Source organism: Calliphora vicina, chromosome 3 (genome assembly GCF_958450345.1).
Source record: "Calliphora vicina chromosome 3, idCalVici1.1, whole genome shotgun sequence".
Taxonomy (NCBI): Eukaryota; Metazoa; Arthropoda; class Insecta; order Diptera; family Calliphoridae; genus Calliphora; species Calliphora vicina.
In genome coordinates, this window is record NC_088782.1 from 14,959,300 (window position 1) to 14,972,513 (window position 13,214).

The 13,214-nt window shown below is 32.6% G+C and overlaps 3 protein-coding genes across 3 annotated transcripts; 1 reads left to right on the plus strand and 2 right to left on the minus strand.

The window, feature by feature from the left end:
* Positions 1-6,306: 6,306 nt before the first annotated feature.
* LOC135954101 (cuticle protein 38-like) lies at positions 6,307-6,666 on the minus strand. Its single transcript, XM_065504167.1, has 2 exons — positions 6,655-6,666; positions 6,307-6,582 (listed from the first exon to the last, which is right to left on the minus strand). The coding sequence occupies exons 1-2, from the start codon at positions 6,664-6,666 to the stop codon at positions 6,307-6,309; spliced, it is 288 nt and encodes a 95-aa protein (XP_065360239.1).
* Positions 6,667-8,746: 2,080 nt separating this feature from the next.
* Positions 8,747-9,257, plus strand: LOC135955853 (cuticle protein 16.5-like). Its single transcript, XM_065506221.1, has 2 exons — positions 8,747-8,790; positions 8,860-9,257. Exons 1-2 carry the CDS (start codon positions 8,779-8,781, stop codon positions 9,133-9,135), a joined length of 288 nt encoding a protein of 95 aa, XP_065362293.1. The 5' UTR covers positions 8,747-8,778; the 3' UTR covers positions 9,136-9,257.
* A 3,313-nt stretch (positions 9,258-12,570) lies between these two features.
* Positions 12,571-13,121, minus strand: LOC135955276 (cuticle protein 16.5-like). Its single transcript, XM_065505613.1, has 2 exons — positions 13,016-13,121; positions 12,571-12,945 (listed from the first exon to the last, which is right to left on the minus strand). The coding sequence occupies exons 1-2, from the start codon at positions 13,025-13,027 to the stop codon at positions 12,670-12,672; spliced, it is 288 nt and encodes a 95-aa protein (XP_065361685.1). The 5' UTR covers positions 13,028-13,121; the 3' UTR covers positions 12,571-12,669.
* Positions 13,122-13,214: the final 93 nt, after the last annotated feature.

Consider the following 13,214-nt stretch of genomic DNA (forward strand, 5'->3'; position numbering starts at 1 on the left):
CTCCCCTCGTGGAGGAATGTTAATATTACAACTAAAATCATTCAAATGTAGGAAGGTAAAGTTTCCCTCAATGACCTCATGTCCTGAAACCCATATAATGTAAACCATGAATGTCTCACTATCTCCTCCAAAGGCAGCCGGCATTCTTAGACAAATTTCCAAGTGATATAAGAATACGATAGCAATCTAATGAACGCTTTGGTATAAATATATGGGTATAACTTTCCAAATTAAGCTAGACACTGAATTTGAAATTCTGCTACAACTTTTATACCCATAATTTCATACTGAATTACGCTACTGTAATCTGGTAACTTGAGGGAGAGTTGAAATTGAACTTGTCCGAATAGATATAACAGCCTTTCATGTGATCTTGATTCGTCCCTGAATATTTATATGATATTCTACGGAATGTGGTGGTACAGGTGTTTAGTATTCTATTAAGTGTATGATTTAAAAATGCGGGATTTACCATAGATGGCATAGATGCATATCTGTCATTTATTCTCACTTAGTTATTGAACATTATAGTGTAAACAAGAAAGTTTTTTTTGCTTCGAAAATGTCGAAATTTGTGTCAACAAAACGCCATATGCAGGAAGTTTTGCTTTACTTCTTTAATTTTTGTTAAAGAAGTGCCACTAAAGCACATCAATTGCTCACCAAAGCTTATGGTGAATGAGTTCCATCGGCTTCAACGTGCGAGAGATGGTTTGTTCGTGATTGTTTCGTGGTGATTTTGACACGGAAGACAAAGATCGCCCAAGAAAGCCAAAAAGATTGAAGACTAAGAATTGGAGTCCTGATGATTGTTTTCAAACTCAACAAGAGCCTGCAAAATCATTGAAGCAATTTCAAAACGTTTGCAAGCTGCAGGATTCATCAAAAGCAGGGACGAAGAAAGTAAAACTCAACTTAGGCATCATGGTCGACAAATTCCGATCACCCGAATATCTTGGGTGTCACTTTTGATAGCCTTTTTTCCTCTCAGCGCACGCCACTGCAATCACGCATAAACTGCGAAATAGGAACAAGGTCCTCAAGGCACTAGCCGGCAGTACTTGGACAAAGAAACCTTGCTAGCAGTGGTTAACTATGCTGCTCCAGTGTGGTCGCCTTCAAAGCTGCCAAATTGCAGCCTTAAGGACCGTCACAGGCTGCCTCCCAAATTACCTCCGAACACCACCTTTAGGTGGAAACTAAGGTTGTACCGGTCAGGAAAGATAACGTCATGCTGACGCAACAGTTCCTTCTGGGATGTCACCGGAGGAGTCATGCAATCTTCAAGATCACACAGTTGGAGTCTCCCCCGAGGCATGTCAGATAGGACCTTAGAAAATACGAGGAGAGCATACAGAGTTATGTGCAGTATCCATTTGATAGCAGCTCGTGTATGACAGCAATGAACGACATTCATAGAGACTCCATCAATTTCGCGGTATCAGGATACCGTATGAATGTTGTACTTGGAGGTCGCCCACCACCGATAGCAGACACCGAGAAGATACTATCGCGTAAAACAAAATCAGGATGGTGCTTAATGGCTTAATGCCTTCTGGTCCAGCGTAGACATATGCATGTGGACAGGGTTCCCATGACACCTTTCACATATTCAACTGTCCAGCCAACCCTACTGCACTATGTCCAGTGGATTTATGGATCCACCCAGTAGAAGTAGCACAATTTCTTGGACTTGATCTTGCAGAATCCCCCAATTAAATATTGTACAATTGTTCACGCTGTTACAACAACAACAACATCAATAGCATGGAAATTGGGTACCATACGAAATGAAGCTGATAAGTAGACCTTGAGAGACGATTTTGTATTTATGAAATGCTGCTTCAACGCTTTAAAAGAAAATCATTTTTGCACCGACTCAGTACTTGCGATGAAAAATAAATCCATTACAATAACCCGAAGCGTAATAGATCGTACGTGAAGTCCGGCAAACCAGCCGAAGATCATTCTCTGTATTTGGTGAAGGCAAAAGTGTCTTATCTATTACGAGCTGCTGAAATCTGATCAGAACATCAAACGCAACTGATGCGATTGAAGCGAGCATTGGCCGAAAAAGGACCAGAATATGCGGCCAGACATGAAACTCTAATATGACATCAAGACAATGCTCGGCCACATTATGCAATACCTTTTAAAAACTACTTAGAATGAAGTGGTTGGAAAGTTTTGCCTCACCCGCGTTATTGTCCGGACCATGCCCCATCCGACTATTATTTGTATCGATCTATACATAACGTTCTCTCTGGGATATTCTTCACTTCAGAACAGAGTATCCGAAATTGGCTCGACTCGTTCCTGGCCTCAAAAGATGAGCAGTTCTTTTGGCTAGGAATCCATATGTTGCCAGAAAGATGGGAAAAGCTCATAGCTAACAATGGCCAATACTTTGACTAAATTTATATTGTACAAAGGAATCAAAATAAAAGCTAAAAATTTAAAAAAAAATCCCTCATTTTTAAGGGATAGTTTTCAAAAACAGTTTCAATTGTTTTATCATTCACTGTAAATACTTGGTAAATGCATCTGTAATTAGTTTTGTTAGATATTTAAAACAAACCTTATTAAATTGTTGGAATAGCTGGTTTAAAATCAATGTTCTATTGAGTATTATTAGTACCTTCGGGTTTGTTTTTTCATATAAGTAGTACGAGTATATTCTCTAATAACCTCCCACATCGATTTCCACAACTAATAAACTAGCTAATTTAATTACTGTGAGTAATACACATATAATAGCAATGTGCAGCACATCCGTAAAAGAATCACATTTACATTTACATATATTGTATATTTTACATTGACCATTAATGGAACTACATCCCCCCCAGCTCAGTTGCTGAACGCTAAACTTGATCACGTAGCAAATTATGTTAAAACAAAAAACAGAAAACAATCATTAAAATAACTTATTTATTCTAATTTTAAAATTTAAACTTTATTACTGCTATAAATGTAACCAAAGTGTAAAAGAAACTTTCAAATGAATGCCAAATAATAAACACGTATCCTAATCTGTTTAATGACGTAGCTGCTATAATAGTAAACACGTAGCATTTTAATTTCCAGTAGCATTTATTGTGTGATTTAGTGGTATTATGGGAAAAATGAGTAATGAAATAAAAATTTAAAGCAGACTCGCAAAATGTTAAAGTGAACAAGCAAAAACTTGCAATTAATGCATAACATACTATTCAAAGACTACTATATACCATCTGCATTACTTGGAAGTGGTTGAGTAATAGCTTAGTTATTATCTATTACTAACAGCTTATTTTAATAATTGCTTTTATGATACCTAACTGTCAATGAGTTATCAAAGTCATTATTTGTATCAACTTTTAAAAGTGCTGTACAAAATGAACGTTTAAAGTGACTACACTTTAGGTTACTTAGAGACACTAAAGTGTCAATTGACTTGACGCAAAAATAAAATAAACTGTATGAGAATTGCAATATATCGAGCCCTTAGCGCCAAATTATCGTAAGCGACATTTTTAAAATTTTTGTTTTATTGCAGAAATTAAAATTTTATGGACCGACTGATGTTTTAGCGTTCTCAGAATATCAAAATTGTTAATAACATCAAAAATATAGGGGGTAAGATTTTATCAAGTTCAATGTTTACATTTTACAGTAAACGAATTTTATCGTAAGCGACACATAGTGGTATAGAAAAAAAAGAAAGGAAACAAATCTGTAACTTCTAAATGGTTAGATTGCTTTGAATGAAATTTCACATGCGCAAAGAAGAAGTGTTGTCGAGTTTAAGTTTTGAACGTGGACCTCATGAGCCCACCAGGGGCGCGACCAAGGGCCCTCAAAGTAGGACACCGCCGGTATGTTACATTTTTAAAACGATATTATTTCTTGGTTTGAGTTCCGATTTCAATTACACATATGGAATCTTCTCATCGAGCACTACAAAAAACCTATTAATTATCTATTATAGCTTAGGAGATATTCGCATTTGAAAATTAAATTTTCAACATTTTTACCCATCCTACTCCAGTTTTTTGATAACAGCGTATCCAAATATTTCCCTATTTTCTCCAGTTTTCCTTTATTGGACTAACAACACATGTATGTGTCAAATGGAAAAAGAACTGTTTAAAAATAATGACTAAGTCCAAACTTATATGCATTTGAATTTAAAAAAAAATTTAAAAAAGGATTTTTCGCTATTTTTTTGGGAAAAAAGAACTTTTTTTCTTTTTAAGTTATCGCAAAAAGTTTCTAAGACGACTTATAAGGAATTTCTACTTTCTGAAAGCTTAGTTTTTATAAAATATTTTAAAGGAAAAAAAACTTAAACATTTTACTTATTGATGGGACCAGGTCCTTTCAAAAAACAACTATTTTTTATGTAAAATAAAACTTTAGGGCAAAAATTCTCAAATCACATATTCGATTTCAAAATATAGTAACCGATTTTAGGTGGCCCAATATGCTTTTAATTATTTTGTAAAGGGTCCCTATAACCCCGACGCTGGTATGGATATTATAGCCAAAAAACTAAAAATTACAAAAAACTAAATTTTTGGAATTTTTCAATACTTTTTTGGGAATTGTGGGATTGCTGATAATAAATTTCAAAATTCATTTTTATTTTTCCATTTTAAATAGAAAAATCTACATAACTGTGAAATTTCATTAAAAACTATTTATAAATAAAAATTTAATTTCAATTCGAAAAATTTGTATCTATGCAAAAATTCAATAAAAAACATTTGTTGTCATATTTTTCTATAAAGTATTCCATGAATTTTTAATTGTCAAAAGTTATAAATATTTTTGTGAAATAAGCAAATAGCTTGAACGAAATTATAGTATATCGCATCATAACATTTTTAATTCTATGTATAAATTTCAAAATAATCAATAAAACCTTCTCCTGTAAAATTTGTGTTTTGTCGCTTACGATAATTTGGCGCTAAGGGCTCGATATTAACACAATTTGTATAAAACAAAAAATTCACTTGATTTTATACTGCATCAGCAAAAATATTTTTTAAAAAAAGTTTTTTCCAATTTTTTTTTTTAATTTTTAAAAATTTTTTTTTTTTAAAAACGAATTTACGACAAAAAAATATTTTTTATGAAAAAAAAAAATTCGGGTTAAAAAATATTTTTCCCAATTTTTACCCATTGTAGGTCCAACTTACTATAGCCTTATATACGTCGTTGCAAATGTCTTTGAAATATCTATCATTAGATATCCATATTGTCTATATTAATGACTTAGTAATCCAGATATAGACCAACAATCGGCCGGAAATGGAGGTTGTCCCGGTTTTGTACTTATATCTCAGCCATTTGTGGGCCAATTTTGTCGATTTTAAACAGCAACCGAGCCGGAAGAATTCCCGATATATTTATGTATGAATCATGTAAGTAAGTTATTTGGAGGCTAGGGAAAGTTGATTTCAACATACAGATGGACAGATGGACATGGCTATCTATAACGATCCAGAATATATATATTTTATGGGGTCGCAAATGAAAAATGTAGAAATTACAAAGGGAATAACAAACTTATATATACCCTATAATCAAGTGACTACCCTCTAGTTTACTTAGAGGCACTAAAGTGTCAATTGACCCAAAATATATAAATTGTAGTTAGCCAAGTGGTCAGACATTAAGTGCTTGGAAAGTAATGAGCTAAAATACTAATATAATTACTCTTTACTTATACGTTGGCATTTCAACTGATTTAATACGGTGATGTGTAAATTAATTCCTCATCTGCTTCTTGAAACTTCGTAGATTTTATGTCAGTCATTACCAAACTACTTCTATGTAATGTATATGGTATGAATTAGTCATTGAAAAGTTGTTTAGTAATTGCAAGGCATTATCATGTTTTTGCGGGGTAGTTGGTAATGAATGTTGGGTTCCCCGATAGTCTAGACGATGGATTGCTGGACTATCAATCAGAGGGTTGCGGGTTCGATTCCCACCAGAAACTCTGCTTCGCAGTTTGTGTTTGTTTAAAAAAAGTTTTTGCTGGGGAAGTAGCATGAGAATTTAGTGTTCAAATTCCCCCTAAGACATAGATTTTATATTCTTACTCGCAAATCTTTAGTTTGGAAGAAAATTAAAAAAAAAAATTCATATAAACTCTCAATTTTCTAAGAATTTTGTAAAATATTAAAACAAAATAATTTTCGTTTTAAAAACTTTACTCTATAAGAGTAAATTTATTTATTTTTTTCATCAGTCATATAAATTCCGTAAACAAATTCTTTCTCTGGTATCACAGCATTTAATCCCTAAATTCCGAATCTACTTGCGCAAGACATAAGAAGCAGCATAGGGATATGCAGAGTAGGCAGCAGCATAAGGAGAAGCTACATAAGGAGAAGCAAGATAAGGAGAGGCAGCATAAGGATAAGCAGAGTAGGCAGCGGCATAAGGTGAAGCATAAGCAGCAGCATAGGGTGTAGTGTAGGCAGCAGTATAGGGAGCAGCAGCTACTACGGGAGCAGAGTAAGCCAAAGGAGCCACAATACCGGGTTTAGCGGCAGCCAAGGCAACAACAGCGAACAAGCACAAAGCGAACTAAAGAAATGAAGAATATTTAAATTAATAAATTGATGTTTTTATTTGGTAACATTTTGCTTAAAAACTTACGAATTTGAACATTTTGATTTTATGTTTTGGTTTGTTTAGTTTTACAGAACTTATTAAACTGATAATTGGTTTGCTTAATTTTTGGGTTTTTATACTAAAATGAAAAGTGTTGAACAAATAATGTAGGTGTTTAAATATTTGCATATTTTGGCCAAAAGTTGAAATTTGTTTAAAGGAAGGCCAGTCTGTTGTAGTTGTACGCACATTTGTGTTTGTTTGAGATGGTTGCTGGAATTTTAATTATTTTTTTTTGTTCAACAGTTAAATACAATATATTGGGTTTAAGTAGACATTAGCTGGGATTTTGTGTTAAACTAGATGTTTTATTTAAGTATTATTTAATAAATTATATAGTTTATAATCCATTACTTGGAATTTATTAAAAATTTGTTAATTTTTTTATTTTTAAACATCTTTTAACTATGAAAAGTATAATTTAAATGAGCAGTTTTTAGATAGCATCTGAATAAAATACTGTTTCTGTCACCCTAAGGCCTTCGTTAGCATTGTTTGGTGTCATTATTAGTGAAAATAATTAACAGCATTTAGTAAACTTACAAGCATGACTTCAAGTTTCATTCAATACCTAACTAAAAGCCTTTAATCTTTATATTTATTATGTAAACTTATCTCGTTTTTATACCCACCATCAAACACAAAATGCGATGCGTTTCACTTGTCTGCAGATACAACCAGAATCTCTGATGGGAATCGTACACGCAACCCTTAGACTAACGCACTATAGTCTAGTCTGACATTTGTAACACATCAAAATATTTCTCGCAGACCAAAGAACTATCAGTCGGATCATACTTGGATTTTTGGAAATTTTTTTTAAAAATGTCAGACCCGAGGTGGCGACATAGATAATAATGATAACACTCTGCTACAAAATGACACTTTTTGTCAGAACTTGAAAAGCGACCTAATGGGGGTTATAGGCCTAGGTGAGGACATACTAAAACCGTTTTCAAAGATTTTGAAACACCCTCAACATTTTGAGTTATTTTGAAAAAACTGTTTTAGGGTTGGTCGTAGTACTTTAGTATCTCTAACTCACACATTTTTAGACGAATTTCAAAATTTTAAACAATTATGGATAGATAAAGAATTAAGCTTTCCTTTTATGTAGGCATAAAATGTATATTTCAGAAATTGTTCCAGTTTTCATAAAAAGTTAAAATTTTTTTTTTATTTTTTTTCGTAATTTTTCAAATTCAACAATAGTTATTTTAAATTTTTTCTATGAAACCAAATTTTTTTCGCACAGTGTTTTAAAGACAATTTTATATTGACAAAAACGTGGAATTATTTATTAAAATCTGTTTATATTTGCAAAAGTTATTAAACTTTTTCGTAAAAAGTTCAAAAAAATTTACCTTGTAAATTAAATATTTTACAAATATTTTGTTTTTGTATAGTTTTTTGTTTTTTTTTTTTTATTCATATGCGCTGAAGGAGAAAATACTAAAAAAGGTATTAATGAAAAGTAACTTCTACAGTTTTCATCTGATTTGAAAAATTAAAACCATGTCTTGTTAAGAACTAAATTTTCTTTATACATTGATATACATTTTTATAAGCTTTCATATCAAAATAATCAATGGAAAGCGACTAAAATCAAAAAAAGTTGATAAATTTTATTTTGTTTTTAGATATTCTTAACAAAAACACTATATAGGGTTTGTATAGAGACAAGAGTTACCTTTCCAATAATAAAAATCACTTTTCCAAAATCTCGTTTTTAGTATTTGAATTACCGCTAATCTTCTTCTTCTAGTAAGTACATGGTAACAAAAACAGTAACTTTATTCAATAATCTTATTATCAATTAATTCCAAATAGCAAACAATTGTTTAAAACTATACAAAACCAAAACATAACAAACCAAATGTCAACGACCAATAAATAATAAACGCAAACACGCCACAAACTAAAACTGACTAACTATCATTGGCTGGCCTTCCATAAGCAGACACATACTTGACTAAATTATAATAATTTTATATGTTTGGTAACGATATAATCAATAGCATTTGTTTATTATAAAAACTCCATTATAATTACAATTTAGTATCAGTTCAATAAGTTCTGTAAAACTAAACAAACCAAAAAATAATCAAAATGTTCAAATTCGTAAGTATTAAAAAAAATTTAACAAATCAAAACATCAATTTAATAATTTAAATATTCTTTAACTTTTAGTTCGCTTTGTGCTTGTTTGCTGTTGTTGCCTTGGCTGCCGCTAAACCCGGTATTGTGGCTCCTTTGGCCTACTCTGCTCCCGTAGTAGCTGCTGCTCCCTACACTGCTGCCTACACTACTCCCTATGCTGCTGCTTATGCTTCACCCTATGCCGCTGCCTACTCTGCCTATCCTTATGCTGCCTCTCCTTATGTAGCCTCTCCTTATGTAGCCTCTCCATATGCTGCTGCCTACTCCGCATATCCTTATACTGCTTCTTATGTCTTGCGCAAGTAGATTCTGATATAAAGGATTTGATGCTGTGATACTAGAGAAAGAATTTGTTTACGGAATTTATTGACTGATGAAAAAAACTAAATAAATTTACTCTTATAGAGTAAAGTTTTTAAAACGAAAAATTTCTTTTGTGTTTATTTTTAAAAATATTTAAGACAAATTTTTATAATATTTTCTATTCAAAGCATTAGAGATTTTTTTCTATAAAGATTTGTGATCTTTGAGTTTTGGCAAAACCATGTTAAAAATTGCGGAAGTACAATAGAAGTTTTCCTTTTAATATTCATTTTTTCCATTTATTTGCCACAACATGCTGTACAAAATAGCTATACTCAAATATTGTATGCTGTGCTATGTTGTGCTGATTCAAACAATGTGTTGTGTCTTGCTATGCCGCCAGCTCAAGCATATTGTCATGTTATGTCATTGCAGGTATGCTAGGGTGAAACTACTTAAAATCACTAGCCTTTCACATTAATGCTTGTTATCACTGAAAAGACAATTTTCTCTATATTACAAATATAAAGCGTGTTTTTTTTAAGCTTGATAGAACTTACGAAAGGTTTAAGAATCAAACGAACTGTCATACTGCGCTCACTTTTTGACATTTATGATTAAAGTAAAATGAAAAAATGAATTTTACTTTAAAAATCAGTCATCGATTCGCGCAACTTATAGACTGTTTTATCGCAAATTTGTGTTCATCGATGAGGCTCATTTCTGTCTTAACGGGTTTGTTAATAATCAAAATTGCAGCATATGGAGTGAGATCAATGACCCCTTTCACACTAGGCAATTTAGTTGCGCAAGTCTCTTGTGTTTGTTGATGCCAGAGGTAATGTCGGGTTAAGGAGAAGAATATTTTACATGCTGTTTTGTTGTTGTGAAAGTGCGAAAGGGGTCAATCCACAACAGACCCTACAGACTCCATTACATCCAAACAAATGCACCGTTTGGTACGGTTTACATGGTAATGGCATCATTGGACATTATTCATTCAAAAATTAAGTCGGAGCTCGCATTAATGTCAATGGAGATCGTTACCGCACCAAGATCAATGATCTTTTTGTTTGAAAATATGGATGACATTGATGTGGTTTCAATAGGATGTCGCATCCAAATTAACTTCGAGAAATGACCTGTCAATTGGCCTCCAAGGACGATTGACTCATCTCTATTATTTCCTGTGGGGCTACGTGAAGTCACTGGTTTATGCTGATAAACCTGCTACAATCAACGTCTTGAAGGCCAACATTGTTTGTGTCTATAGGGCATAAAAAACGCACTTTGTAATATACAACAACAATTGTACTTAGAACGACCCGCATACTAATTATAGCCATTGAAAAATATAAAATTTGTCGAGTTTGTTTTATATTCGGGTTTATAACTTTTTATCTGCTTTACCAATTTAGTTAATTTTTAATAGCAAATAGCTTAGGACAATGATAAACATTCTAATTGAATTTCATTGAATTCGCTTCAGTGAATGTGATTTACACATACAGGCAGATTTATACAACTATTCCCAAGGGAAAAAATTGCTTCACTTTGTAGGCCTTCCAAAAGACCTGTTTACACATTCTAAAAGATCCGATACTCATTCCACTCTGCATTCTCTCCTTCTAAAAACCTGCAAAGTCAAACATGCTTGGTTTTGCAATTATTGCTATATGTTGTCTCTCTGTAATAAATGTATTTTGCTCTCTTTACTATAAACCACAAACATATGTTTGTTTACTGTAACCATATATATGGTTGATACAATCATATTTTTCCCGCTGAGGCCTTTAGGAAGACCTCTTTCTCCCGCTGAGTTGTAAACGATTTGAAATATTGAGACCTTAAAGTAAATCTTCTTTCTAAAATGCTAATCCAATTTAATATAAAAATTAAAGTCGAAATCGAACCTAACCGAATATTCGGCCTAATCCGAAACATACAGCAACAATGTGCTATTCATTTCCAAAAAAGTAGTTATTTTAATTTTATGACGTTTTCTTTTCTGGCACAAATTTAACCTCAAGCGCTAAAAATAGATGTGAAAGTTGGGAACCCTGCCATCAAGTGTCAACATGTTTACATAAATCAGCTGTTTAATGTGGCCATCGACAGCCGGAATCTTTTGAAAAATTCATTATCCTGCATGTCTGCCAGGTAATTAGGCCTGGCATGATAAACTCTTTCAGCATTCACTTGGAACTCATGTTCTTCGAGTTCATCCTCCATCAAATTAAAGTTAATTCCTCTATTAAACTTTTTTTTATAAAATCTATTTAATTTCGTTTACAAAAACACAAACACATAAAAACTATGAACAGCAGTCAGCTGATTGAATTTATCTGTACGATAAATAAATAATTGGCAGATGAGGTCGGGTTAGCTTTGCGACAGAATAGAAGCAAATGAGACATTGAGAAAACCAAATTTCTTTAATCGAAAAACTGATGGGAAAAAAGATAATCACCTAATGAGAAAACGGCCCTAAGAAAATTGGACTCATGCGCCAAAATATAATCAAACAAATTAGTTATTCTCGAAAATTGCAAAATATAAATTGCAGGTACGGTAAAACTATAGGAGATATTTTCATAATAATAATTCTCAATAAATTTCAATGTGAAGATAAACAAGTAAGAGTGCTATATTCGGCTGTGCTGAATCTTATATACCCTTCACCAAATTATACTTCAAAATTTTAAATATTTTTAGGTAAACGAAATTTAATTTTTTTTCCAGTTGTTTTTTTTAATTTTTGGAAAAAAAATTTTTTCGATTGTTTTTTAATTTTTTTTTTAAATTTAAATTTTAAAATTTTTTTTTGTGAAAAAAAATTCGGGTTAAAAATTTTTTTTCCGATTTTGACCCATTGTAGGTCCAACTTACTATGGTCTTATATACTTCGCGACGTTGCAAATGTCTTTGAAATATCTATCATTAGATATCCATATTGTCTATATTAATGTCTTAGTAATCCAGATATATGTCAAAAATAGGTCAAAAATCGAGGTTGTCTTGGTTTTTTCCTCATATCTCAGCCATTTGTGGACCGATTTTGCTGATTTTAAATAGCAAAATTCTCGAAAGCATGTCTGACAGAATTATTGAAGATTTGGATCCCGAAGATATCTGGGGTCTTCAGAAAATTGATTTCAACAGACAGACGGACAGACAGACAGACGTAAATGGCTTAATCGACTCCGCTATCTATAAGGATCCAGAATATATATACTTTATAGGGTCCGAAATGAAAAATGTAGAAATTACAAACGGAATGACAAACTTATATATGTATACCCTTCTCACGAAGGTGAAGGGTATAAAAAAATTCTGAAATTTGGCCAATTTTTGAATAAATCTAAAGCCGCAACATCAAACATTGGTAGGACTCTAATAAAAATCAAAGAATACAAAGTTTTCGTTTTAAAAACTTTACTCTATAAGAGTAAATTTTTTTTTTTTTTCATCAGTCAATAAATTCCGTAAACAAATTCTTTCTCTCTTATCACAGCATCAAATCCTTTAATTCCGAATCTACTTGCGCAAGACATAAGAAGCAGCATAAGGATATGCGGAGTAGGCAGCAGCATAGGGAGATGCTACATAAGGAGAAGCTACATAAGGAGAGGCAGCATAAGGATAGGCAGAGTAGGCAGCAGCATAGGGTGAAGTGTAAGCAGCAGCATAGGGATTAGTGTAGGCAGCAGTGTAGGGAGCAGCAGCTACTACGGGAGCAGTGTAAGCCAAAGGAGCCACAATACCGGGTTTAGCGGCAGCCAAGGCAACAACAGCGAACAAGCACAAAGCGAACTAAAAGTTGAGGAATATTTAAATTATTAAATTGATGTTATTATTTGAAAAATGTTGCTTTAAAACTTACGAATTTGAACATTTTGATTTTTTTTTGTTTGTTTTGTTTAGTTTTACAGAACTTATTGAACTGATATTTGTTTAACAATATTTTTTGGTTTTTATACTGATTTCGGTTTAATGAAAATTTGCATATTTTGGCCAAAAGCTTAAGCTGTTTGTGTGGAAGGAAGGTCAGTGTGGTGGTGCTGTTATTGTTAGTAAGTTAT